The following is a 27,624-nucleotide window of genomic DNA, read 5'->3' on the forward strand; positions in this document are numbered from 1 at the left end:
AGCTGGAATCCCAACAGCACTTTCTGTGAATTTTATAGATTTGGTTTTGAAAGACTAGGTAACCAGGAAGAGCCAGACAAATGTACAAACGAGGACTGACACACAGAGAAGGTGTGGGGGAAAAAGGAAACCCCAGGGCTGGGGCACCTGGAACCGTGTGGAGTCGATCCAGAAGGAGACAACTGACCAGTGGTGCGGGACGGAGGTGCCCGGCGGGCACTGCAAGAGGTACCAGATGACACGACCCGATAAACCGCAAGGACACCGCCAGCTGCTGCCTGCACCGGGGCCAGCAATAACCAGCCACCTACCAGTGACGACACCCAAATTTCTAAGGGCTTTTGCGGTGCGAGGCCATGACCTAAACACTCCAAATCCATGTAAGTATTTAATTCTCTTGCTGACCCTATTATGCAGTTGAAATGATTATGGCCATTTTACTACCAAGGGGACACAAGTCGATGGCGCAGGACTCCAAAGCCACGAGGCTGGCGTGAGAGCGAGTCAACGTGGGGACCGTGGCCATGTCCTCCACAGCCTGCCCCCTTGAGCACACTAGAGGCCCCACCTGTGACCTCGCCTGTGGACTCCACAGGAAGACTTACATGTAAAAAGGACAAAGAAAATAGTCAAGAAAACACAGGAGACCACCAGTCAAACCTAAAGGCTACAACTGAAACAATCCGTGAGTAATAAAAACAGAGAATGCTGGGGCACCTGTATGGCTCAGTTCAGTGTCTGACTTCAGCTCAGGTCATGATCTCACAGTTTGTGGGTTCCCACCCCGCATCGGGCTCTGTGCTGACAGCTCGCAGTCTGGAGCCTGCTTTGAATTCTATGGGTCTGTCTCTCTCTCAAAAATAAACAAACATTAAAAAAATTTTTTTTAAATTAAAAAACCCCCAACGGATAATGCCACAGACCATCCTGAAGGGGCCACACCAATGTGCCCCTGCCATCCGTCACTTGCTATCAGCGTGGGAAAGCTCCAGTGGCCCACACTTTGTCAACACTTGTGATTATGGCTCTTCCTCATGTGAGCCACCCTAGAAGAGACGTGTGGTCCCACACGCATGGACGTGATGACCAGAAGGCTCAACACCTTTCCATTTAATCCCCTGACCATGGGGGTGTCCTTTTGGGTCATCTGCCCTTTACTTAATGATTTACTGTCAACCACTCCCTTGGATTTAAGGGTCCATGGCCAAATGTATTAACGCTAATGTTTGGCTTGCCTTTCTACTATCTTTTGATAAAAAGAAGTTCTTGATCTCAGTGTCTATTTTATGAAAATTGTCTTTTAGAGTTAGCACTTTTTAAGTCCTGTTTAAGGAACTCTGCCTACCCCAGGTTTACAGAGATTCCCAATGTTTTCTTCTAATACTGTTATCGTTTCTCTTTCACGTGTAGATCCATACTCCATCCGGAATGGGTTTTGCTATGGTGTGCCGACAGGGGTCAGAGTTCACTGCTTTTTCTCTATGAGTATCTGGCTGACCCAGCAGCACTTACTGAATATTTAACCACTGAGGCAGAACTCAGGACAGAGGCCCCTCTGGGGGTGCGGGAGCAGAGAGCTCGGTGAGGTCCCACGCGAGCAGTGCGTGCGTGCACATGGCATGCCAGGACGCGCCAGCCCAGACTTACGCTGCAGCCCTTGTCCGTGAGGTAACTGATTCCTTCTTCTGGGCCGATCGCCAGTTCCACTGAAATAATCCAGCTTGACTTTTGGAGGCGAAACCGGTGGTGACAAAGGTACCAGAAGAAAAAAGAGAGATTTCAGATGAAAGGCTATGGACACATTAAAAGGACCAAAGCGGGGGCTGTGGGGAGCACCTCAGCTTGTGATTCGTCTGTCCAACCAGGCAGTACAAAACAAAACGTCTGTAACTTCCCCGACCCAGTGTCAGATGGTGGGGGGAAGCTACTGGTTTCTTTGGAAAGATTATTTGAATAGTAAACTTGCCTCTAGACAACAGTTAATCAATCCCTGGGCTGGAATAAAAAATTCTAATTATCAACACAGGCATGCTTTTTAAAAAGAGGATTTCATTTTTACATTGATATATTTTCTTTTTGCATTTTTCTCACTGAAAATGACAAACATTCTCGTGGTGTAAAAAATGTGACATTTCAGATTTCAATCAGAAATTTAGATGCCCGTGGATAAGAAACATCAGGAGAACCCACACCTCGTCCACTATCCTCTGCCCCGCACTCACAGCCCCCACGTCCCCATACTCACACCGAGGGCACACTTGAAGCACTCTTTATCAAATCGGTACACTGGGGAGAGGATCTCAAAGAATTTCAGAATGCTCTCTTCTCTGTTCAGGTTGGCGAACTGTCTAAACGTCTGCTGGATCAGTTTTCTTAGTGTTTTGGCCTGTATGACACAATTACAAGAATCATCTTAGAGCAGTAAGAACTAACAGCACAGATCTTTCCTCCCACCCACCACCACCTGTGTTCGCATTACTAGGAGACGTCATCACTTGTCAAAGCTTCATTTTTTTTTTTAACTAGCTGCAACAAAGTACAGGTCGTGTAGGATATAGCATCCTAACCCTTTTTAAGCACACGGTTCAGGGGTTCCCAGTCTTACTTCTTCAACAGAAATCTGTAAAGCAATAATTTGCTTACTAGAACATGTGGTAAAAAGTGAGGCAGGATAGGTGCATACTATCTACGTGCACGAAGGGAAGGAAGCTGGCCAAGAATTAGGTACAAAGGACTCACACGCCCCACTGTTAGGAGGGCGCGTCGATACAAGGGTGGTGAAGGGCAACTTCGCAGCACAAATACCTTAAGAAAAGACACCCAACCCTGGATCGAGAAATTAAAATTCCAAGGCATGCCTCTTGAGAAACAATTCGAGAACTACACAAAGATTCAGCAACAAGGAGGCTCGGGGCGCAAGTGTGCCTAGTAACAGGTGGGTTACACGCGTCCGCACGCGTCTGTCCACACTGTATGCAGCCCCGAGGGCTGTTGTGCAGGGGCGCCTGGGTGGCTCAGCTGGTTAAGCGTCCAACTTCAGCTCAGGTCGTGATCTCGTGGTCAGCAAGTTTAAGCCCTGTGTCGAGTTCTGCGCTGACAGCTCAGAGCCTGGAGCCTGCTTCGGATTCTCTCTCTGTCCCTCTCCTGCTCATGCTCTGTCTCTCTTCTCTCAAAAACAAACATTAAAAAAAAAAAAAAAAAGACTATTGTGCAGAACTAATTTACTGATGTTAAAATCCGTATCACGGTGTTACACGAGATAATATGGCGAAATGATCTGTATGTCAGGGAGAGATGCCTTTTACAGGGGAGCATTGGGGATGGGACTCAGTCATGTGTGAGCACAGGTGCACACGTACCAGCACAGAGAAGACAGACCACATACGCCCTTCTCTGTGTGGCGGGACCACAGCTGACCTTTCAGACTTGGCACACCTCACTCTTCTACTTATGCACCATGAGCAGCTGGACAGTGGCAGGAAGGGCCCTCCGGGCAGCAAGCCCACCGTCCGTGGTGTCGGAGGAAGCCCGGGGAGGCCAGTGGGCAAAGGATACACGGTAAGGTCTGAGGATGACGGCTAGGAGAAGACAGCCACAGCGAGTGATCGGCTTTCACCGTGGGGACAGACAGGGTCCTTGGGCGCGCCGAGCAGACCGATGTGATCTGACGCAGGTGCTGCTGTGCTGTGAACAGCACGAAGTTAAGCAGGAGAGATGAGGCAGGATGCTCCAAGCCATCTAGGTAAGAGGCTAGCAGAGTGGACACAAGGGCAACAGCAGGAAAGGGGTGAAGTAGATTTATCCCGAAAATCGGAACCAACAAGGTGCACTAAGAGACAAGAGTTCCCACGAACTGAGACGGTGAGCCTGTGGGAGAAGCAGACTGGCAGGTGGGGGTCTGGGAGGGGAGCAGGAGCCCAGCTGAAAACCGCATGAGAGGCACTCAGACAGGAAGCAGAGCCAGCAGGCGGAGAAGGCCGGGACGGGGGCGGAGGGGAGTGAAGGGCGGCAGACTTCAGCGTGCCCCGCCCCAGCACGTTGGGAGCTGCTAGGAGGTGGACCGCCAGGGAGTGACACACACAGGTGACGGCCTGCCTGCAGCGGCTTGAAGGTCCCCGTGTGCTCAAAGGTTACTGCACCTGCAGAGAGCGAGGGGACAGTGACAGCTGCGGTCAAAGAGTAAGACACAGTCACAGCGGCTGAGGTTACGGGGTGAAGACAACAGCATGGGAGACCGAGGCAGGCGGAGGACAGGTGCCGAGAACCAGAGGAGCGGGTGCTGGACGATGACCTATGGCACGTGACCTTCATTGTAAAGGCTCGCTCAGCTCTGGCACAGGAGGCTTGGGGGAGGCTGTGAGAAGCAGAAAGACCAGCCAGGTTCCCAGAACAGGCCACCCCAGAAACACCAGTGACACAGACCCTGAGGTGGTGCTAAAGGAGAGGGTGGGGCACCTTTGGGACGCTCAGACGACTGCGGGTGGGACGGGAGGGAAACGGGCAATCGAGCATGACAAGGTTTGTGGACGGGACAAATGGACGGGACAAATGGACAAGCAGAAGGGGCAGGTGTGGTGAAAATAAAGTCACACCGATTCGGGACGTGTGTGTGATCCTTCAGTCTTTGGACCAGAATCATCAAGCAGACAGCTGGATACAGATGTGGTGCTCAGGAGAGGGCAGGGCTGGGGACAGCACGGTCAGAGTCTCCAGCTGACGTGTGTACGGGCGGCTCCCACAGACCGAGTGGAGGCTGCAGCCAGGGTGGGCCAACAGCTGACTGTAACTTAGATCACATAATCTAAACTCGAGAGAAGTAAAACGGGCCACCAGGTGTCCACACAGAAAATGACCGACCGGTCAGCCTCGGGTGCTTGGTCGAGAGAGGTCTGGGAAGCGCGTCTTTGGGAACGCCCACCTAAGCACCGGCCACGGGCCAAGGGGCTGAAAAGGCCACTCTCATCATGGGCTAAGATAGCATTTAATAGTTGTTCTGACTCGGGCTTTGCAAACGTTCTCGTGGCCTATTAGGCCTAACTGTCCCCCAGGAGCGAGTACGCTGGCCAAGGAGACCTGGGTACTGTCTGCACCTACTTGCAAGGCATTTTCCTCGTTATAAATGAGCAACACAGCGTCCTGCGAGTTTCCTGAAAGCAAGCCAGTCCCTGAAAAGGAGGTCCACTCTACTCTGGACCCAGAACAAATCCACTAAGGAAATTCTATTCTGTGCTTGGCACTTGGGAAGCACTGAAGAGTCGGCACGGATGCCTTGCCCTCGACAAACTCGGCGTTCAGCGGGAGAAGAAAAGCGTTCTGATCTCCGCCCACGCCAGCACGAGTGGGGTGCTAGGGGCACGGGGCTGTCAGGTGCTGGTCAACAGAAATGGTACCAGATCTGGCCGTGCAAACGGACCTCCAGTCTACCCGGTGGCCCCGCCAAGCAGCTACTCTTTGGAGGTGAGGGAAGTCAGGCAGGTGACACGGTGGAGGCGGACGGGGCTGTGAGGCGGGCTCACGCACCTCGTCCTCGGAGACACCACGAGACGGCAGCAGGGAGGAGCCAGCACCATGTGCGCTGGGTCCCACCTCACCTTGAATTTACTTTCCAACGTGGCAACTGGGTAAGATCTTCGTGAGCGAGAAGCGGGCCCGAGTGGCCTCGTCATTCCCGAAGAGTATGGAGGAAGGAGAACGGCCCACAGCGAAACCCAATTATGTGCTTCAGAACGAGTGAGGGCACGACTCCGGCGTCACAACCCTCACACAGATGAGACAGATATCAATTCTGGTCTGTCTCGTAAACTGAGGACACTTCACTCCCTGGCACGTAAGCGGGAGATTTCAGTGGCCTGGGGAGGGCGGGCTGCTTCAGTGCGTCCATGTGCCCGTCGAAGGAGGAAGCCAGTGCACAGAAAGCCCCAGAAAGCTTTCCAACTCTTCCCGCAAGTGCAGGGCACGCCAATCTAGGACACGGTGGCTGCCGCAAAGGACGGCTGTCCAAAGAGCATGGGGACCAGAAGCAGGGACAACTCATTTTTATTAACACTAACAAAAAGCCATTCTAGTCACTCGCGCCTCTAAGAGGACTACCTGCACTCAGACAAGTAATGACGTGCGGTGACTAAAACCGCGTCAAAGAGGCCCGGAAAAGAGGGCATTTCCGTGCCTTGTAGGCCGTTCCCAACAAACCACGAGTTTATAAACGACGGACGACACTCTACGTTTCCACCCGGTCGTTCGTGTGATGCTTTCAAAAACGCATCACCCAAATGGTGTCCCTCTCTGAAGCAGCAGACACAGAAGTCGCTCTTTAAAGCTGAGCAAATGCTGGAGCCTCGGTGGCTCGCTCGGTTGAGCGTCTGAGCCTTAATTTCTGTTCAGATCATGATCTCAGAGTTGTGAGATCAAGCCCTGCGTCAGGCTCTGTGCTGAGCACCTGCTTAAGATTCTCTCTCTCTGACCCTCCCCTACTTGCACACGTGCACTCTCTCTAAGAAAAAAAGAACAGAAAAACAAAAAGAAAAAGAAAAAAACAAGCCACTGAAGTCTCCTCCTGAGCATCAGACTCACACACACCCCCGGCCCACCCGAGGCCCCCGCTGGACGTCCCAGACACCTGCAAGCTGACGGCCACTAAGAGAACTCAGGACCTTACTGCACCCCAGGCCAGTCTCCCAGATGCTTTGAGTTTGAGACAAAGCCCTAGGTGGCAGCCGTGACCTCTTTTCCCTAACCCCTCAAATCCACTACACCCCCAAGTCCCGCAGCACTTTTCCGGAAACTGTATCGATTTCTCTAATGCTCTCCAACACAGGAGCCCCACTCTCGCCTCCCGTGGGCACCTACACACATCGCCACGCGCTCTTTTGAAACACGGACTGGATCACCTCACGCTGCACCTTCAACCCTGGGGCCTCCAAGACGCTGCATCATCGAACCACGCAAGTACGGAGCCTGCGAGGCCTCTCGGCCCAGGGGTCCGAGGGGAAGAGCACAGTGGGTGGGCAGAGCAGGTTCAGCTCGCGGGGCGGCGGCCGTCGGGGGTCGTCTCACCACGGGCCACTCAGGGAGGCTCGGGGGGACACAGCTGCTCTCTGGGGTCGAGCCTCCCTGTGTCTCTGCAGCGCCCTCAGGGAGAAGTTCTCTCACCAGCCCCATCTTACAAATGAGGAAACGGAGGCACAGACGCAACAAAGAGCTGCACGGCAGAGCCAGGGCTGAAGCCCAGGCAGCCTGGCGCGAGCGCGTCCTGTTGAGGACGTCGCCGCCCCTCGCAGAGGCCGTCCGGGCCGAGCAGCGGGGGTGGGGGCACGAGGACAGGGCTCTGGGTGGGACCCGCGGCCGCCCCGGCCTCTGCACGCTGCCAGGAAAGCAAGAGTCAGCACACGGCATGCAGCACATGCTGGGTGCCCAACGGGTGTTTTAAAGGGATGGGTAGGTGCGAGAAAGCATGAGGACACCGTCCCATCCTGTTATCCTTCCGTTTCTATGCAGCACTGAGAATTGCAGGCAAAAGCTTTGGCAGAAGAGAGACTGAAAAGCTGGAGGGAGGGGGGGGACACGGGTGCTCACGAGCCTCAGTGCGGCTGCCTGTCCCAGCAAACCCAACCCCTCTGGTTTGCAGCCTTTTTTGTTTGTTTAACATCACAAAGCTGGTCATAAAAAAGTAATCCACATGTAACGGGCAAATCCCAGCCGCTGTGGATCCTGAGTGTCTCACCGACCCCTGACACAAGCCCTCCCAATCCTGCTTGTCCCTCGACCGCCAGCATCAGGGAGGAGGAGAAGCGAGGCCGGGCCCTGTCCCTTCTCTGTCCTTCCACATCAGGCACACAGCCCTGTCTTCTGACCTTGCACTCAGCAACGCCCCCCCCCCCCCCCCCCCGATGACAACGACAATGACGATGACTGAGGATGACGTGTGTCCTGATGAGCACGTGCTCTTCTGCGAGGGGACTGAAGCCACCAGCCCTGTGCTCCTGCTCCATCCCCAACACTCAGCCATGGGCCTGGGAAGACACCAGCGAGTTCTAACTATGCAGAGGGCAGCCTGAGTCACAGGTTTCCCCCTCCCTGCATCTGAACCTGCGGAAACGCATCAGCCCCCGGCTCTTTCAGTCCCGTGCGAGGCCTCACACTCGGAAGCAGAAGTTGTCCGCACCATGAGAGGATCGTCTCAGTAAGTCTAGTGAACGCCCGTCTCCTCACACAATTCCCAATTTTGCTTTCTTGTGATGAGAACCTTTAAGACTCACGCTCTTGGCAACTTTCACGCGTGCGCTACGGTACTATTAACCATGGTGACCTGTGCACAACACCCCCACGGCTTATTTATAAGCAGGAGGCCCTATCTTTGACCCCCTTCACCCCTCCCCTGGCAGCCATCGATGTGCCCTCTGGATCTACGGGCTCAGTGTTTTGTTTGCCTCTAGATTCCACGCGTAAGTGAAATCAGACAGTGTTTGTCATTTTCTGACTTATTTCACGTGGCATGATGCCCTGAAGTCCATCCGTGTTGTTGCGAACGGCAAGCTTTCCTTCTTTTTTATGGCTGGGTGATATGCCACATCTTGGCCGTCCGCCCGTCCGTCAGTCTGCTCTCCCCGGTGCGCCTGACCCCTCTGGCCTGCGGGAGCCAGGAATGACGGCTGAATGACCGCCAAGCTGGGCATTCCTGCGCTTCACAAAGGTGCTAAGCCTGCAGTGGCCATCTGCTAATCGCAGGAATGCGGGCAAGGACCATTTTCGCTAAGGATGAAGCTCCGTGTTGCTGACAGTACCCCAGGAAAGCTCTTTATCCCTCGGGAAGCGTACAGCTGCTTCGGAGGACTGTGAACTACTGGCCTCTCGGCTCTTCTCCTTCTGAAATGAGATTTCTACTGGGAGTTGTATGCAAATCAACCGGAACTTGGCTATTCTACCTGCTACCGGATTTCAGATCTACACGAGGGCTGCAAAGACGGCCCCCGGCCCCCCGGGGTCGACGTGTCACACGACACCCACCGGCACCACTTTCTCAACCTCAGACCCTGCCTGGATCTCACCGGGCTGCCTGCGAACAGCCTCTTACTGTTCCTGAGCCTCACGCTGCATTTACTCGTGTCTCCTCATTGTCCCCCAGCCGTGACAGCTTCTCGCCACTTCTGAAGGGTAATCATCAGAACCTGGCAGACCATTCCTCAGGCTGCGTTTGCCTGTTCATTTTCCCGGTGCAGTGTTTTTAGAGACGTGTCTCTGGCACGACTAGGATCGAAGAGACCGAGACTTACGGTACCTTGTCAATCATTCTTGGGAACCGAGGCACAGACCTCCCCTCCTCTCTCCTGTCACAGCTCATTTAAGCTCCACCAAACCCAACAAGGCAGCCTCTCCGCCCTTGCACGCGAGCCTCTGCAACGGCCTTCGGAGAAGCAAATGGACTGACCTAGCCTCCTTCCGGGAAGCAAGCATGAACGAATCTGGCCCTTCCGCAGGGCCGCTCTGGGAGAAGCGAGAAGCGGCTATGAATCTCTCGTTAGCCGAAGTTTCACTGGCAACAGTTTTGAAGGAGGAACGGTCTGAACACAGCGCGCTCTGTCCTACAGCTGTCACCGCCACCCGGGCATGTGCCGAGAGTGGCTCCACGGACTCGGGCAGCAAGCAGGCCACGGCTGGACAAACTCACGCACGGGGTGAAGAAGTGCTGGCCTATGGGAATGAACTACCGATTCAGCTACTTAAGAAACCAAACAGACTTTACCTGTTTTACAAAAGTACTTCGGTTCTCTCACTGGAACTCTGGGGAGACCCTCTAGATGAATCTACACCGACACCAAGCAGCAGGTACAAATCCTATTGTCCCCTACTTGCAGTAACATCAGCAGCAACTGAGCTTCTCAAATCACAGCTGTCCAGGGAAGGTTTTCTCGTGTTCCCCAAGGTCAGTGCCTCCCTTTCTGCTCACCCGCCCCACCTCTGCCTGCTTCCACCCTGTTGTCCGGGCTCCCGTTCTGCACTCTGCACAGCCATCATGCCCACAGCCCCCAGAAAGCTGCTGCGCCCCGCCCCACACAGGTGGCCGCTTGCCGTCTGGGGGAGCTCGGGTGGCCAGAAAAGCCCACCCGAGTCGGCAGCAGTGTCAGGACAGGGAGGCCGGTCGGCACGGACCCGGGGGACGACCTGGAAGAGGCCTGGAGGGGCGAGTGCTGTCGGGGGAGCGGGCTCCCGGGGCTGCTCTCCTAAGCAGGCCTGACCCCCAGCCGCGTGCCTTCCTTCCACGGTGCCCCCTCCAGAGGGCTCCCCGCTAACTCTCCCCCCATCAGCCGCTCTTGATGCTGTCCACTGCGTCATCTACGTCACCGATCGCCGGGCACGACTGCAAACACAGCGTTGGGGACGTGGCAGGCGCTATCCGTGCCCTGGTGGATCTGAAATACAGCGGAGGCAGGCCGACCCAACGCGGACAAGGAAATCCCCGTGAATGCGAGCCTGAGAAAGTAAAGACCAGGGTCCTGAGCAGGGTCCTGAGAGAGGAGAGCGGTCCCCGGCCTGTACCTGTGGTGCGAGGAGACCGCGACAGGGCGCAGAAGGCCCGGTCTGGGAGAGCCGGCCGCGGGGCCAGGGGGCACCATGGGTCCACTCGGCTACGCTTGCCCCAGGGTACCTTCTTGGATTCCCACACAACGGCAGTCATACCTCTCGTGACAACTGCCTGTCCACACGAAGCACGGAAAAGACTGCAGTGACTCTGAGGCCGCCACGGGGCTCACACCTGAGCACCACTCAGGACACCGTGGCCGTGGTCCAGCTACTTTCACATATTTTCCTGCTTTTCCATTCACGTTGGCTACTATGCTTGTCCGTTCAGTGACGTGAACTCACTACAGAATTGTGCCTTTTACTCGTGTGAACGCCTCCTCCCACCCCACCCACGAACTGCAGATCCATGCACAGAGGCATCCCTTCCACTCGAGGATTGTCCAAGGCCTTCTTGGAGCCACGGTGTGACTCTCCAGGTCACACCGTCCCGCAACCCCAGGAGTACGGACGGCCCGCACCTCAAAACCCTCCAGAAGGACACAACCCTGTCGCTCTCGGGTACCTCCAAACACCCCGGATCTCGCCTCCAACCCCTCCCACCGTGCCGGACTTCCTTAAAGCTCTTCGTCTCGGACCGCACCCCTCCCCACAACAGCCACCTAGCTCATGCCAGGTCTGCGAGCTGCCCGTCCCACCCATCTCTGTACCTGGCCCTTATCACCTGCTCGGAGTGTGCTGAGAGAGCTGGTACCCCGACAATTCACTCCAGCGTGTGGGGAGTAGATCAGGAAATGGGAATGCAAATGAAAGAGCAGGACGGCAACACTAGAAACCAGAGAGGCTGAAACATTACAGAAGAGCACACTTCCCTCTCTCAACTGTGTCTCGTTACATTCGTATCAAGTACCTTATACTTTAAAACTAACACCTCTGTATCTGCTTCCCGTAAGATTCTCCAGAAGCTGTGTGACGGCGGGGTGGGGGTGGGGGGGCATGACCACCTCCCACGTGAGGCTGAGCAGACAGACTCGGGGAGACCGAGGACTAGTGCCTGTAGTCCTGTTCTCGATGAGACCAAGAACAAGCAGAACCTGGATGCCTGGACACGGGGCCTTCGTCACAGACTGCATTTGGTAAATTGCACCAACACCATGACCCAATGACAGGCAACGGGACCTGGTCGACTATACATAAAGAACAGACAGTAACAGCACAAGGGCCAAGAAACCCTTGGGCAGAAACGATTCAGGCAATAAAGACTGCTGAGTCGGCATTTTATCGGCATGAGTGAGAGGTTCCGTGCTCCTTCCCTCCTCACACGAGAGAACACCTAGTGAGCTCTGTGTTCACTGTCCTCAGACTTTATACTTATGAATCCATTCATCCTCGTATGTAGCCCACGTGTTAGAAAGTGGTTTGGTCCCCACTTTACAGATGTGGAAACAGAAACACAGTAAGGTTAAGTAACGTGGCCAACATCCCGTGCAATTCACGGTGATGAAGTCAGAATTTTCACCGGGGCAGTTTGGCTGCACAGCCAGGTTTCTGGACCAGTATGCTACCTTCTCCCATAGCACACGTCTTATCCTGCTCGTGTGGTCTTCCACGTGACTATCCTGGTACAGAACACCACCTCTGTGATAGAAAGCGCACGAACAGCCACCTTGATACACTGCCTCGTTATGGGTACCGTGGTAACATCCATACATGAACCTATTAAATATTCACACCACCCCCCCAAAAGACTATTTTCTTCATCGAGGAAATAAGAAACAGGCCCAAGATCACGGGCCTTGTAAATGGCACAGCTCCCACGGGCGGGACTCTGTTCTGACCCAAAGTCCGGCCCCCGCACTTGACCGTCCCGGCACACGCTCTGGATTGGCGGGAAACCACACCTCACGGGCCCCAGGTGTCCCTCCCCTGACGTTCCCACAGCAGGGAGGGAGAGAAGATGGCGCTGTGCAGAAGTTACTAATGAGGAGGGGTGTCCACGGGGTCAAAACAAGAGAGGACAGGCCTCCACAGGGCACTTACGTGGGCACGGCGTGCGCAGACACACAGCATTCAGCTACCGCTGTGGTTCTTCTGCACACCGCTTCTTTGCTCTCGTGTGCCATGGCACCCGAGACCAGACAGGCTGAGGTGACAAAGCCTACCGTGCGTGCAGCTTTCTTAGTCTCGTACTTAGCTGAGTGTCACACATAATCAAGAAGTGAAACAGTGGCTTTGTGGGAGAAAGCTGTGCCTACAAAAATCTACTTGCCATTAATATAAACAAAATAACGATTAGCTTTTTTACGTAGTAACTTTTACACCCAGGGGAGAAAACCATACACCATGGGGGAGGTATTTATATAACATGGTCATCCGATTACAATAAAACAGATTCCAATTACCTTGACAGAATCCAGTAAACTCCTAGGAAAAAATCGCTTCAAACCAACATCTTTTCTGAAATATAAAAAGAAGCGTATTAACAAATAACACCACCAAATCAATTAATATAATGACATTGTTGCAAGAACATAAAAGCGATTTAAATTCTCTGTCCTTCCATATAGCATTCAAGAAGGAAGGAAATAGAACAAAGCTCCCATTTACCAGCACAGTCATGGAAGGGGTGGGACAAATCATTCTCTGGACGTGAGTAGAAAATACCAGTACAAGTTGGTTTCAGCAGAACGTCTCTTTCCCGTTTACCCCTCACTGTTGACAAGCCTTGTACACACAGTGCCTCTCGGCGAGCACGGTGTAGGAACACGCTGCCGGAAGGGTCAGCCTCGCAAACGCCAGTTTCAACTGGGGGACAGAGTTGCAGAGAAAGCCGACTGGCCAGAGTAGGGAAAGGTCTGGGATAAACCATGGAAGTTTAAAAAACATTCCTTGAAGTAATCCTAAAAGGCGACTAGTTTGTTTAAGTAAACCATTTCTGATGAAGGGACTCGTTTGGCTAACCACATTTTATCACCTGTGTTCCACACGGGAAACCGAAGTCAAGAAATCCGGTGATCTGTCTAATGTCAGAAGGCTGAATGTGTGGAAATGCTAGAAGGCCCCGTGACTTTCTGTAGATCAGGCTGCAGAACTGGTCGTTACTATCGCCTATCTCGAGCCTCAAAGCGCTCTGGCCGAGAAAACAGACCAGAAAGACTTGATCACTCTCCTTTTCCACAGTCCCTTTGGTGCCAAGGGCACCGGGATCTTTGGCCACTAGATGGCCCTCGTGTGCCACACAAAATCGCACCTCTGCAGACCGTACCTACCGCCTGTCGGGAGACAGGTAGAGGGTATAAAAGGATCAAGAAGGAAAACACTGACACGGTGGTATCTTTTCAGAATTACATAAGGAAAGCTAAATGGAAAATATTAAGAGATAATACGAAAGTGGTGACTTCTTTCTCCGTAATTTTAAGTTAGCTGTCATTATAAACAAAACTATAGAAATCATGCAGCATTTACGTGGCTGATCCCCTATCCAAACATTTCAATCCCCTATTCTATAATCTGACTACTACTTAGCACCTAAACCAACAAACTCCTTGCTAAACCCAAAATTGGCTTCGGTCCCCATTCGTTTCACTGTTATTGTTATTATGTTCACCGCATCCTTTTTTTTTTTTTTAATTTTTTTTTCAACGTTTATTTATTTTTTTGGGACAGAGAGAGACAGAGCATGAACGGGGGAGGGGCAGAGAGAGAGGGAGACACAGAATCGGAAACAGGCTCCGGGCTCTGAGCCATCAGCCCAGAGCCCGACGCGGGGCTCGAACTCACGGGCCGCGAGATCGTGACCTGGCTGAAGTCGGACGCTTCACCGACTGCGCCACCCAGGCGCCCCTGTTCACTGCATCCTTATAAAAACTCTCTCTCAACATACCGTTTCCTGGTTCCACTTACTCAGTTAATTCATACAACCCACTTGTTTTTATTATATTTTCATTTATTATATTTTTCATGTATTCATTTACTATCTTTTATTACGTTTTTCATTTACTATACTTTCCATTTATTTTTCTAACCACCTCCCTTTGTAACTCCGCTGGCTGATCCTTTCAGCTCTGCTGAAATCTGTGCTGAGAGGCTGTGAAAGAGGGACAGTGTCCCCCCGGGGCCTTCCCTTCCTCGCTGCACAAACAGACAGGAACTTTGCATTAAGGGCTTGGGTGCCAATCGCCAGGGAAGTAGCAGGACAAGCGCGTAGAGAGAAGCAGCCTAGAGTCCTGAGGCGCTATTCCCCAGCGTTTCCTCCCCTATTCCCCTTTCAGGGCAACTGCTCCCTCATAGAAAGCACTTTCCATACGGAGAGATCTGGACGGGAATCCTCGCCTCGCCACAGGACAGATGTGGCTGTTACTAAACACCTCGAAACCCAAGGTTACCTGTTCGTAAAACGGGAACGCTGCTTCCTGCGGCAACAGCGGTGCCGAGAATGCAGCAGGAACGTGTCAAGTCCCTATGACTCCAAGGGGGCGGTTTCCTTTCGTCTAGAAATACCGCCGATGCCCCTCCTGTCTGGTCAGAGTTTGGCCCACATGCCTGACTCCCTGTTGTCTGAGCAGAGCAAGGTGTGACCCTTTTCTGCCATGAGCAGAACACACGGTGGGGGAGGGGGAGGGCAGCTGGAAGAGCAGGTGGGAGGAAGGCTGGCAGGTGCCCAGGGAAGGGGCTGGGGTGGGGTGGGGTGGGCGGCAGAGGAAGTGACAGGCGAAGAGAGTCGGGTCTTCTGGACACAATGTGAGAGGACCCCTCGCCCCAGGAAGGGGGGGCTGGGGGCAGGTCTGTTTCAGACACGGCGGGTGCAAGCAAGGTGTACCTCCTGGTGGGGGTTTTGAGGAGGCAGTAGACCACCAAAGTGTCGGGGTGAGGGACTGTCCAGGGCGGGACTGTCCTCCTCCCGGCTGTGAGACCAGAACTGCCACAACTCAACCGCGTGATGCATCCACTTTTCGTGGAGTCAAGTGGAGAGCAAAGGATTTATCATACTCATTTCTGTCACAGACGGGAACATTAAACAGGGACCAAAAGGGCCGTATGTTTTGTGAAAAATGAGAGAGGGCATAGTTTGTGAAAATGAAGGCGATTCCTAGGCATTACTTTTACTTCCAAGATGAAGACAACTCCATCTCGGGAGGGAGGGGGGGTGCGAAGCTAAGACCAACCAACGCTAACAAGTATAGCTTTTCCAACTACTTCGAGCGATGGCTCTGTAACTTTCGTCCATGTGCTAGAGGTCTTTTAAATGTAACACCTGGCAAGAAGAAAATAAAAATGAGGCTCAAGTAAGCAAAGCCAGTGAAAAAATTCAACAACAACACATTTCCATTCATGTAATCAGGAAGCCAGTCTGCTTTGGGCTTCGTGGTAGGGACGCCAGAAACCCCAGCAGCGCCTCAGGCATTCTAGGTTTTAGGGAGGGCCTATTACAGACACCTAAATTTAGACTCTCTCTTAGGACCCCCCGCAGGAACAGGCAGCCTGTCCCACTTTCAATACGAGGCCGCCTCTGCAAGCCGTGCGCCCGGCTCTGGTCACGACGTGCCCGCTCATCTGCAGGCTCGAGCTTGGCTTCTGGCGCCGTAGAACTCACCGGAACCCAAGCTCCACAACTGTCGGAACGACGTGAATCGAACAGACCCTACTTCTACATCTTAAACACAATACAACTTTGTTATAAGACCTTTGTTGTGAGGTAGTTCCTTACTACATAAATGATTGTCAAAGGGCAGGTCCTAAATTCACATAAATTCATTTGACAAAAAATTATCTACAAGGACCTTTTAGATTCTTGCCAAACCCCAATTCCCAAACTCAAGCACAAGGTTTTCAATTTCCACACGAGTTCAAAGGAACCTTCCTAACCTACAGACAGCTGACAAGATAGTAACATTCGGTGAGAGCCATATTGTTCACTACAGTAGCCATGTGAAGCAATTTAAATGAGTTAAAATTAATCTAAAAATCCAGTTCCCCAAAGCACAAGAGACTCTCAACAACAGAGGACAAACAGGGTTGATGGCGGGAGGGGGTGGGGCATGGGCTAGCCGGGCGATGGGGACCAAGGAGGGCACCTGTCTTGATGAGCCCTGGGTGTTGGGCAGAAGTGAGGACTCAGCTGAATTCTACTCCTGAAATTATATATTAACTAACTAAAACTTAAATGCAAGTAAACCAACAAAATAAAAATCTAGTTCCCTGTCGCTGGGGCGACATCTCAGGGGCTCGGTGGCCTCACGGGGCCGGCTGGGCGCACAGACACTTCCGCCACCGTAGGCCGCTGCGCTGGGTCCAGGACTGGAGGCACCCTGACCGTCCTGGGCTCGGGGCCGCGGGCCAAGAGCTCTTCAGGAAGGGCAGGGGTGATGCCGGGTACAGCCACACGGCCACTGCGGGACATCCACGTGGGGCTCGAACCTCCCAAAGCCCTGAAGCAAGGAGCAGGGTGCCCGCAGCTCTTCCGGGAGGGAGCTGGGACCGCCTGTCCACGTGAACCCTCTTCTTCCCACTTTGCTCTCAGGAATGGCAGCTTTCTAGCCATTTAGTCTCTAGGACGCAAATTCTTTTCCCCTGAAGCTTCCAGGAGAGCAAGGCTGTGCTCGTTTTCTTGCTCATACTAGGCGCCACATCAGATAACGGGCAGAAGAACCACACACTCCCTCTTCGAAAGTGAGACCCAGTGTAAACAGCCAACCGCACGGAAGGTGCCGTCAGACAGCAAGGTTCTCAAACCGGTAAATATACTGGTTGAGAGTTAGGGTTCCTGGGACTCAAAACTGTATTTTGATGAATTTTAAACCAGAATCCTCTTGATGAATGTTGAATTTACCTCTGTCCTTCACAGGAAATACTTAAACCACTACTGATGGACAGGACTTCCTTCTCCTTCCCTTTTGCTCAACTTCAAACAAAGCTGTGCCTTCCCACGTCTCAGGGCCAACGACCCGCGTCCCAGGGCTGCCCACACCCCTCCCTCCGGCAGGTGCAGAGGCGCCTGCCCCAGCAGTCCTCCCCTCCCTCAGCACCTTCTTGACCCCTGGGTCTACCACGCACCAAGAAGAACTCTCCAGAGCGCACCGGGTCCTGCCTAGACACTCCCAGCCAGCGGCCCTGACCTGCACACGTGTCTCCAAGTCTACAGACCCACAACACAGCAGGCTTTTGGAGACCTGAGTACAGAATTAGCTTCACTCTCAAGAAGTTCTTCCGTCAAAGATGAATTTATTTCCCCTTTCGCACTACTTCTGAGAACACTGAGACCTTGGTTAACTAATACTCTGTGGACATAATTCCTCAAAGATGTAAAGCCCAGGAAAAAAAAAGCAACCAAAACTGATGTTAAAAATATAACTAAAGTGTGCATTTTCATATAGTATCTCTCTCATCCTTGCCCCCAAACTCTCAGAATTGAGCATCTTTAATATAAAAATACCACTGAGATACTTAACCTCTAAAATACCTTAGGCCTCTTAAAAACTGATAAATACAAAAATTCTCTAATTGCAGGAGAGACGGCTGTCTTTTGGCCGGGTCCAGTACTGTGCTCCTCCCTTGCAGCCAGGTGTGGCCGTGTGACTGAGACTCAGCCGCCGTCCCTCCAGGGGACAGTACTCTGCACACACCCGTGTCCTTGCAGGGAGGGGAGACAGAGAGAATGCCCGCCTCTTCCTCCTCTGTGGGGCTGGAGTACAAATGTGACCGGGTCACGGGGTGGCAGGCCATGGATGCTGGGATGGCCAGATTAAAGAGGCCTGGCACCCTGGTGACGAGTGCTGACCGCCTAGGCCTGTTCTGTATGAAAGAGAGATGACCTTCTGTCTTAGTCAAGAACTGTCGATTCATGCCAAATCTGTCAGCGGCTTCTTCTCTGATCTATTACATGGGCAGCTAAAAAAGCACTAGATTGCTATTAAGAAAAAAGACAACGAAAACAGTGCAAAATTATAATTTGCTTCAGTTAATTTTAAATCATGAATTTGTTTTCATTCAAGAAATACTGGGGGGCACCTGGGTGGTGTAGTCAGTTAGGCATCCGACTCTTGATCTCGGCTCAGGTCATTATCTCACTGTTTGGGAGTTCAAGCCCCTGGTCGGGCTCTGTACTGATGGCACAGCGCCTGCTTGGGATTCGGTGTCTCCTTCTCTCTGCCCCTCCCCTACCTGTGCATGCGCATACTCTCTCTCTAAAAATAAACAAACTTAAAATAATTTAAAAAAAAAAGAAAAGAAATGCCAATGGATGGAACACCTATAAACGTCAGACACCGCTAGGTGCTGGGGCGGCAGGAGGGCCCCCACCCATGCAGCTGACAATTAGCAGAGGACAGAGACAAGGACACCCACAATTGCAGAGAGATACATTACACGCAAAGACGACTGAGAACACATTTCTTAAAAAGGCAAACCACTTAAGAAGGAAATGAGCAGAAGTGAAAAGCTAAATAGTTCATTTAAAATAATTTTTTCACAATTCTGTAGTTTTTGAGAAGAATCACTGGTATGTAAAATTCTTTCTTCAACAATATCACAGTCAGAATGGTAATTTAAACCCAGTTGTATTAGCTTATTCTGGTTAACCTGTCATTGTCACGATGCAGTTGTTAACCTTGAGAACAAAACATTTTTCTTCAAATCTCCGCTCTGACCTCCCGTGGCAGCGCCTTCCTCTCCCGCCCCCACCTGTGCTCATAAAGGCGTAAATGGAGTCTCATCCCTGCACACGCCCCGTGCCCTGAAAGCGTGCGTCCGCAGGAGGGCACGATCCCAGGCCAGGGGGGTCACCGCCACATGTCTCCCCTTTGCCTGCAGACAGGGCACTCTGGTTCTGCCAAGGTTGCAAAGGCCTGGAAAGAAAGACTTACTCTTTGGTTGTTTGAAGGAAAACCAGAGAAGTCCCTACAAAGTGCTAGAAACCGGCCAGTGGCCTTCAGTGCGATCCAACACAGCTATTTAGAAGGGCGGTAAAGTTGGAGGGGGCTTCTCCACTAGGCTGTGAACAAAGGAGATTGTCTTTAAATCTCCTGACAGAAACTAAGCAACATGTGGACGATTGCACAATTTTTCTCCTTACTGGCAAGGAAAGAGAGAACCCTTAAATAGACTAATAGGAAATGTGATATTCTGCATTCTCTTTGACAAAACATACACCTTCCTAAGTGGTTCCAGCAGCGCTCAGGAGGAAAGAGAAAAGCCAAGGCTCCGCAGGCCTGGGGTGGCCAGGTCCCTGGGGCAGGACGGCCAGAGTCTGCTCAGAGCCGGGCCACCCTCAGCGGGCACTGCATCTAAAGCCCTGGCCCCAGCCTTCCCGGCAGCTGTGCGGGAAGACAACGCAGGGGACCGCCGTACACATTTTTAAAGTATTGAGAAAGTACCTAGAATTACTCACCTTTCAAGATGACAGAAACAGAACTTTACCACCAAAGATACATGTAAAAGATTTTCCAAATAATATACTTTACGCAAAAGGGAAACCGACGCCAGAAGGCCGGCTGAGCTAGAGCAGAGAGCGTACAGGCAGGTGGGTGCACAGACCTCGCCCGGCAGGCCCTCCGTGCCAGGGTGAGGAGTGCCGGGACCACCGGCCGCGTGCACCCGTGCGGGGCGCGGACCCGAGGGCGGTGCAGCTGAGCCTGTCACGCCTGGCTGTCCAAGAAGCCCCCTGGAGCCCCGCCTGCCCAAGCTCGGACCACCGGGCTCTGATTCAAGGCACTGGGAGGCTTGAGTGAGTCAGAGTCACAGAGGACTGACACAGTCCTGGCACCATCATATGCACGCACGTGCAGCAAGAGGTTCCTGGACAAAGAGCAGATCGCATCCCAAGGAAAGAACTTCTAGAACTGAAAAGTATCAGCGGGGAAACGAAACATGAGCTGACGAGGTATGACAGAAACACGAATGGCTTCCCAAGGACAGATCCGAGGACAGGACACACTCATGACACAGACAAAAACAGAGATGGGAAATGGTTCAGAGCTACCAAGGTCCAAATGTCCCAGCTGACAGTTCCAGAGCTCACGGCATCACCTCCCGGATGAAAGATGCAAATCCACAGAGCCAAGCAGTCCGTCCCATTCCCAGCTGGGTGAGGAGGCGAACGCAAGCTCAAGGCAGGGGTGAAGTTGGAAGAGCAGCCACAGAGAAATGGCGGCAGACGTGTCAGCAGCCGTCCTGGAATGTCACCCCTTGAGCGTGGGCAAGGAACATGTGTCAAGGGGGACACCGGAAGAGTGGGCTGAGGTAAACACAAGAACGTTTGAGAGATACAATGGGAAGCATGCAGCCAAGTCAACAACATCTGCCTGAAATCATAACATCTAACACGTGGGCTTTCAGCAGAGGCAGAACTAACATAAGGGAAACGGCGCGCGAGCTGGAAGGAGCCACAGAGAGTCAGGATGTCCCAAGGTCCTTGTGCTACAGAAGAGAGGATTAAGATAATTTTATTTATTTATAATTTTTTATGTTTATTTTTAAGAGAGAGACAGAGTGTGAGTGGAGGGAGGAACAGAGAGAGAGGGAGGTAAAGAATCCAAAGCAGGCTCCAGGCTCTGAGCTGTCAGCACACAGCCTGACGTGGGGCTCGAACTCACAAGCCGTGAGATCATGACCGGAGCCGAAGTCAGATACTCAACCGACTGAGCCACCCAGGCACCCAAGATAATTTTAAATCTAGGTGTGGTTAAGTTAACATAGAAGGTCAAAACCTAAGGTTAACAAATAAAAGAACAGAAATGGTTTATAAATTTCTGAATCATTAGAGACGAAAGTTTGGAATAAGAAAACCAATTAAGAAACAGACATCAAAAAGAAAAAGCCACACACTTACATGTACACACACAAATCCCCTCCACAAAAGACAAAGTTAAAAAAAAAAATAAAGACAACAGAAATAAAGACAACACAAGCCAGTCCAAACGCATCAGTCATACTAATAAACACAAATATATTAAACCCATCAGTTAAGAGAAAGATTTATTAATTAGCAAACTGGATTTGAGAAATCCCGCTCTATGAAGCTTACAAGAGACATGCCTGAAAGGATAAGGATGTGAAAAAGTGGGCAGTAACAGAAGAAAAGGAAATGGAAACCAGGCCATTGCTAACCTAAAGAAGACCAAACTGACTCAGGGGGGAAAGCCCCCCGGAACAAGAAAGCACGATTAGGCACACCAAGAGAAACTGAACAAGGACAGGAGATTCGGGAAGATAAACACTCTGTGTGTTCCAATAAAAAGGCACAAACACAGAGCAAACGTGAAGTGAAATCGGCAGAGCTCCCGTCACACAGAGAAACACGCCTTCTCAGTCACCGACAGGTCGGCAGACAAAATACCAGGAAAGACAGACATTCACAAGCTTGAACAAACAGAAAATGCACTTTTAAAAGCACACTACAACATCTCTCTGCTGTACACATACAGCAGAAGGTTAACAGTAGAGTCCGGGCGGCGGACAGGCATGTGCGTGCTGCTCAGGCCTTTCAACTTGCTGTGTGTCTGAATTTTTTCCTAGTAAGTGACTGGAAGGAAATGACCTTACACCAGCCTACAAAGACAGTCTCTACAAAAGCCAAAGAAGCTGTTACCACACAGACCCTTAAAAAGAACTCCTTAAAAAAATTATCTGCACATTTGCAAATGTGAAGATCGAAATAAATCCACAAAGGTTTTAGAATAAACATCGGGTCTAGGGCGCCTGGGTGGCCCAGTTGGTTAAGCGTCCGACTTAGGCTCAGGTCATGATCTCGGGTCCGTGGGTTCAAGCCCCGTGTCGGGCTCTGTGCGGACAACTCAGAGCCTGGAACCTCCTTCGGATTCTGTGTCTCCCTCTCTCTGCCCCTCCCCTGCTCGTGCTCTGTTTCTCTCTGTCTCTCAAAAATAAAAAAACATTAAGAAAAAATTAAGACAAACCAGAATAAACATCAAGTCTTGAAATTCAAAACCGAAATGAAAATGCTGGCACATTTTACTACACTAAAAAAACAAAGAAAAAAAGGGGCAACTGAGTGGCTCAGTTAGTGGAGTCAATGACTCCTGATTTCAGCTCAGGTCATGACTCCAGGGTCATGGGATCAAGCCCTGTATTGGGCTCCTTGCGGAGCCTGGAGCCTGAGATTCTCGTCTGCCCCTCTCCCTGGTGCGTGTGCGCTCTCTCTCTCTCTCTCCCTCCCTCTCTCAAAAAAACCCACAAAAAATAAAACACAAAATAAGAACAAGTCCTGTGTGATGAAAGCCGTCTGATCGCAGTTGACGGACAAAGACAATTTGGGAAGAACATACAGAACAAATAGTATAAACACAGTTAATATGACAAAAACCTCCAGAATATACTGGAAAAACTGGTAAGAAATACAGCCAATTAAAAAAAAAGGAATATGAAGTGGCCCACGTATGGGAAGGCGTTCAACAGTAATCGGCTTGAAGTACATAAAACAAGCTATTATTTGTTGTCCAACAGGCCAAACGAACATCGCCTCGTGCGCCTCACCCGTCTGGTGGACGGAGGCGCTGACGTGCAGTCACTGAAAACGTGTCTCCAGGCTGCTCGTCTGTTAAACCACGTGCTCCATGCGCTAAGAATATTCATGAAGACTGAGACCTCGAAGGTGGCTGATACTAACTGCTGGGATCCGCCCACTTTTATGTTAGGTGACGGGGTGGTTCCGATGTTGTCCGGCTGGAATGTATTACTATCTCTGGACACACGTAAAAACTATTTATTTCCAAAGGCTCAAAGCTAAGTTAACAGATGCACTCTGAAATTCCTTTACTAAAACTCTGCAGTGACCGTACACAGTATGGTGTTCATGCCGCCTGGCGAGCTCCGGCCGGACCGTGATCACAGCGGGAAGGACGGGCAAACATGAAGTCGGGGCCGGCACAAGTCCGCACGAGGACCCTGGAGCACACAGCGAGGACAGTCCGTGTGCAAGCAGGACCTGGGCCCAGGTACTCGGCCGCAGGAGCGTCTCGGCCGGCCCGTCGCCCAGAGAGAGGGCGGCCACACAAGTGACACGACTTCGCGGGCCCACCAGAGGGAGGCTGACCACAGCAACGCAGGGAGCAGCACGGTCACACCCCGAACTCCAGCCCCCGCATCCGCCCCGCTCTTCCTTACCTAGTGTGTCTGCTCTACGTAAACAGCAGACCTGCTAAGAACACGCGACATTCCCCTCGTCGTAACGGCTAACTCCGCTTTTCCCCTACACGCTCTAACAAGGAGCGTGATCCCGAAACCGTGCTGCGCCCATTTCTCCCGTAACAGGAGCACAGACCCCCGCCTGGACAGTAAGTACCCCACAGTCCCCACTTCCCGGGCCCACCCATCGGGGCCCCACCCGGGTCCTCTGCTCCTGTCACCTCAATTTCTGTAATCTTTACAAATAAGCCAACTTTATGCCAACTCTAGCGCGATCTTTGACTTTCATTTCAAACAGACCTTGAACTGAAAACTCCTGACTGCAAATAGAGCAGCCACCAGCCCCCCTTGACGGATACCTGCTTCTTCATTTTCCTTCTTCCAACTATCTGTCCTCGCTGCTACAGATGCGTCAATGCCCAGTCCGTGGAGGTTTCACTTGGGCCCCTGATGTCCTGTGCTCCGTGTCCCTTTTACAGTATGCCTGGCTCCCTTCATCCTGTGACATCACAGTTCCTGCTGTGGCCTCGCAGACACAGGGCGGATACGGCTCACACCATCTGTCCCCAGTCACTCCAACAAGACGGGCTTCCGTGGTGACCCCAAGGACGTGCACAGGTGGCTTCTGTACCCTGTCACTAACTGCCAGGTGATTTATAATCCGGGACCTTCTCAGACTTCATGGCACTATCCACCATAGGCCAGACCTCTTCAGATCGTCATATCTACCTACCCGCTGGCTTTTCACCCCTCTAGCCCTAAGCCCACATTTCTCTTTCCTTTTCATTTAAATAACCTGCATGTTTCCTGGAGCGCCTGGGTGGCTCAGTTGGTTAAGCATCCAACTTCGGCTCAGGTCACGATCTCGCGGTTCTTGAGTTTGAGCCCCGCGTCGGACACTGTGTCTGAAAAGCTCAGAGCCTGCTTCGGATTCTGTGTCTCCCTCTCTCTGCCCCTCCCCTGCTCACGCTCTGTCTCTTTATCTCAAAAATAAACAAACATTAAAAACATTAAAAAGCATGCAGGTTCCCTCAGAACTGGCTCCTCCACAAACAGAACCTCTTCCTGTGACCAGTATCCCTGGTGGCCCAGGACAGAAACCAGGAGAGCCCTGGGATCCCTCCTTAGGTTCCTTACCCAAGTCGACCAGCCAGCCAGGCACACAGACTCCAGCTCTGGCCACCGCCCTCCTGACTGCTGGGGCCGCTACGCCCATGACACAGCCTCACTCCTTCTCAAGTGGACAGGGGGGATGCAAGGTGTCTTGGTTCTTTGCTTCTATTTTTAATTTTCATTAATAAAATTCCAATCCTGCAAATACAGAGCTCTGAATCACAAACCTCCTCGAACCACTGTCCCGCCTAAGAGGGCTCAGCAGCCGGCCACCGATGACAAGGACCAAGCCCTTGTGAAGAAGGACCCGCCCCCTCACAGCGAACTGAGGGTTTTCTAGCTGCTGATTGTTCCTGTTTCTGCGCCTTCACGAAGTCTCATCGCACCTGCCCACATTCCTTCTCCGAGACGGGGTGACCACACCTGCTGTGACGCCACGTGAGACATCAAGTACCAGGCCCCCCATGCGTCCTCCAGGTACTGCTAGTTCAGCTTCTAGCACACTACTCCACGCTCCTGCTTACTTGTGGGAGCCCAGCCTCTAGCTGCGAGCCTCCTGAGGGCAGACAGTTTGCATGATTCATCTCTGAATCTCCAGCACTCGGCGGCCAATGGCTCGGCAGGTGCCTAGTGACGTCTGTTAAGTGAACTAATGAGTAAAAGCTAGATGGACAAAGGAACAACCAACCAAATAATCAAATAACCAAACAGGTAAAACTATTCCTGCTTTTCCTGAACCTCCACTCGAATTGGGGACAAGCCCAGTATCGTCTAAGACAAGATGCTCAGTGATTCCTCCGATTCTGGTCATCTGTATTTTAAGCACCAAGAGTCTGGAAGGCTGAAGAATGTGGCAACTGTAACCGAAAATCGAAACCATAGCAAATGTTAGTTGCTCTCTTTTTAGGTTATTAATGGCATCAACGGCTTCTACGCCGTCTACTAAACGTCAGGAAAAATTCTACCTAAAATAATTCTGCCTGCTCAGACATCCTAGCTGATCTCAACTCTTTCACTCATCTCCAACCAACTGCTGTTCACCCTACCCTGTCCGTTAAGGGGCACAACATATGTATAGATGGCGTTCAGATAAACACAGGCAGAGCACTTGGGAAGTGTCCTCTGTGCTGCACGTGGTCACGGACCCCAGGCGGACACACCGCTTACAGAAATCAGGCCGTGAACTGGCTCTCAGAGCCTCAAACAGGACAGACGGCCCAGGTGGTACTCATTCAGCCCTCACAGCCTGGCAGAAAGGAGGCTCATGTTAATTATAAAAAATAACCATCGCATCTACTGCAACCAGTTATTACCTCAAATGGTTGTACCTGCTCTGTAACTAATTTCCAAAAATGTTTATTTTCTACTTTTATATGTAAATGACCCCACCTCCCCTGCAAAATCTTGCTGTCAAAATGGCAGGGGTCCTCCCCTGTGTGGCAGGGGTCGGGCTCCAAGAGAGTCCAAGCAACATGCGGAGTCAGTTCAAGTTGCCATCACGGCAGGGTAGTGATGGACAACCTTTTACTTTATTTTGCCACGTCTCCCAAATACCACAAGGAGTCAGTTCAGTAACAACAGAGCCAGAAAAAGTTGGTGTTGGCCACACGTGGCACCACTGCTAATCAAGCTAACAGTGGCCTTTACCGGGACATAATAAACATCAACTCTCTTTTGCCGCACTAATTATCAAAAAGATGAAGAACAGAATTCCAGCCTCCCCAGACACAGGCTCCAGCATGGCTCACATGCATTTAATACAAACCAATACAACAGTCTAAGACATAAGTTAATTCCATCATCAGAAAATTTTCCAGTTATTCTAAATATTCCGATACATGAGCAAAAAGGAACTCACACATCTCACTCTGTTTTGGAAAAAACCCTTTGTAAATGTATCCGGAGAATATACATAAAGGCTGAATTGGTAATTCTGAATTCGATGCGAACCACAGGTGAAACTTCACCCCAGTGTGATTCAATCTACAGAGATACGACGGCCTGAAGACATCTGTCAAAAAATTAAACTGTCAGTTCACACAACTGCTGTTATGAAGAATGCTTTCCTTAGAAAAACTTTCCTTCTTCCAGATCTAATGGTTTTAGAAGCAGTAGTATTTCAGGTTCTGAAGCGAACTTGAAGTAAACAGCAAGCCCGGGGTCTGAAGGTGCTCGCGGCACGGGGTACTCACTCTAACACCTCATAGTTGGACTTCTTCTCTAGCGCGTTGCCTCGCATCTCCCAATACGAGCGCCTAAAACGGGGAAGACACACAAATGAGGAATTACTACGAGGAATCTCCATGTTGCTAAACAGTAACCACTTTGTGGCTCAGCCGCAAACGCCCGATATAAACTATGTGACAGAGACCGGATCTGACCTCCAGCATCATTCCCGTGCCCCAGTGAGGCCGAGGTCACTTAACACAGACTTCGTCCCTATTGGACAATCTGACTTTCTCTTCTGACGTGAAGCAGGTTTGACTCTTGGTAAAGAGGAGACACGAGACTCCAGGTCCGCTGCCTGCTGTCCTCGTCCCTTCTCTAGAGACTGCACCTACGAGCTAAGGGACAGCGGACTCCTGCTGCGGCCAGGCGAGCGTCACGCCCACTGCTGCAGACGCACGTGTGCCACGAAGGCCAACCGCACGGGCAGTAACGGGACAGATACTCTGGCGGGACAGAGGGGCCGGGCTCCTCTTGGGTAAGTGCCGTCCACCACTCTGAATGTTCACGGTCTGAATTCTACCTTCTTACCCCAAACTGCACGTTCAAGCAGTTTCGGGTCTTGCTGGAACCAAGTCCTGTCTCTACAAAACCTGCCATGAGTTGGGGGGCGGGGGGATTCCCTCTACACAA

At 51.7% G+C, this 27,624-nt stretch overlaps 1 protein-coding gene across 11 annotated transcripts in view; it reads right to left on the reverse strand.

Moving 5' to 3' along the window:
• Positions 1-27,624, reverse strand: part of PTK2 (protein tyrosine kinase 2) — a 258,431-nt gene that overhangs the window by 104,615 nt on the left and 126,192 nt on the right. For all 11 annotated transcript variants that reach the window (XM_047842378.1, XM_047842374.1, XM_047842376.1 and 8 more), the window contains 4 exons: positions 26,958-27,020; positions 12,918-12,972; positions 2,246-2,386; positions 1,648-1,725 (listed from right to left, as the gene is read on the reverse strand). In XM_047842378.1, coding sequence (XP_047698334.1) covers positions 1,648-1,725; positions 2,246-2,386; positions 12,918-12,972; positions 26,958-27,020 — 337 coding nt within the window. The remainder of the gene's footprint in view (positions 1-1,647; positions 1,726-2,245; positions 2,387-12,917; positions 12,973-26,957; positions 27,021-27,624) is intronic.

The sequence above is a fragment of the Prionailurus viverrinus genome, chromosome F2 (assembly GCF_022837055.1).
Source record: "Prionailurus viverrinus isolate Anna chromosome F2, UM_Priviv_1.0, whole genome shotgun sequence".
NCBI lineage: Eukaryota > Metazoa > Chordata > Mammalia > Carnivora > Felidae > Prionailurus > Prionailurus viverrinus.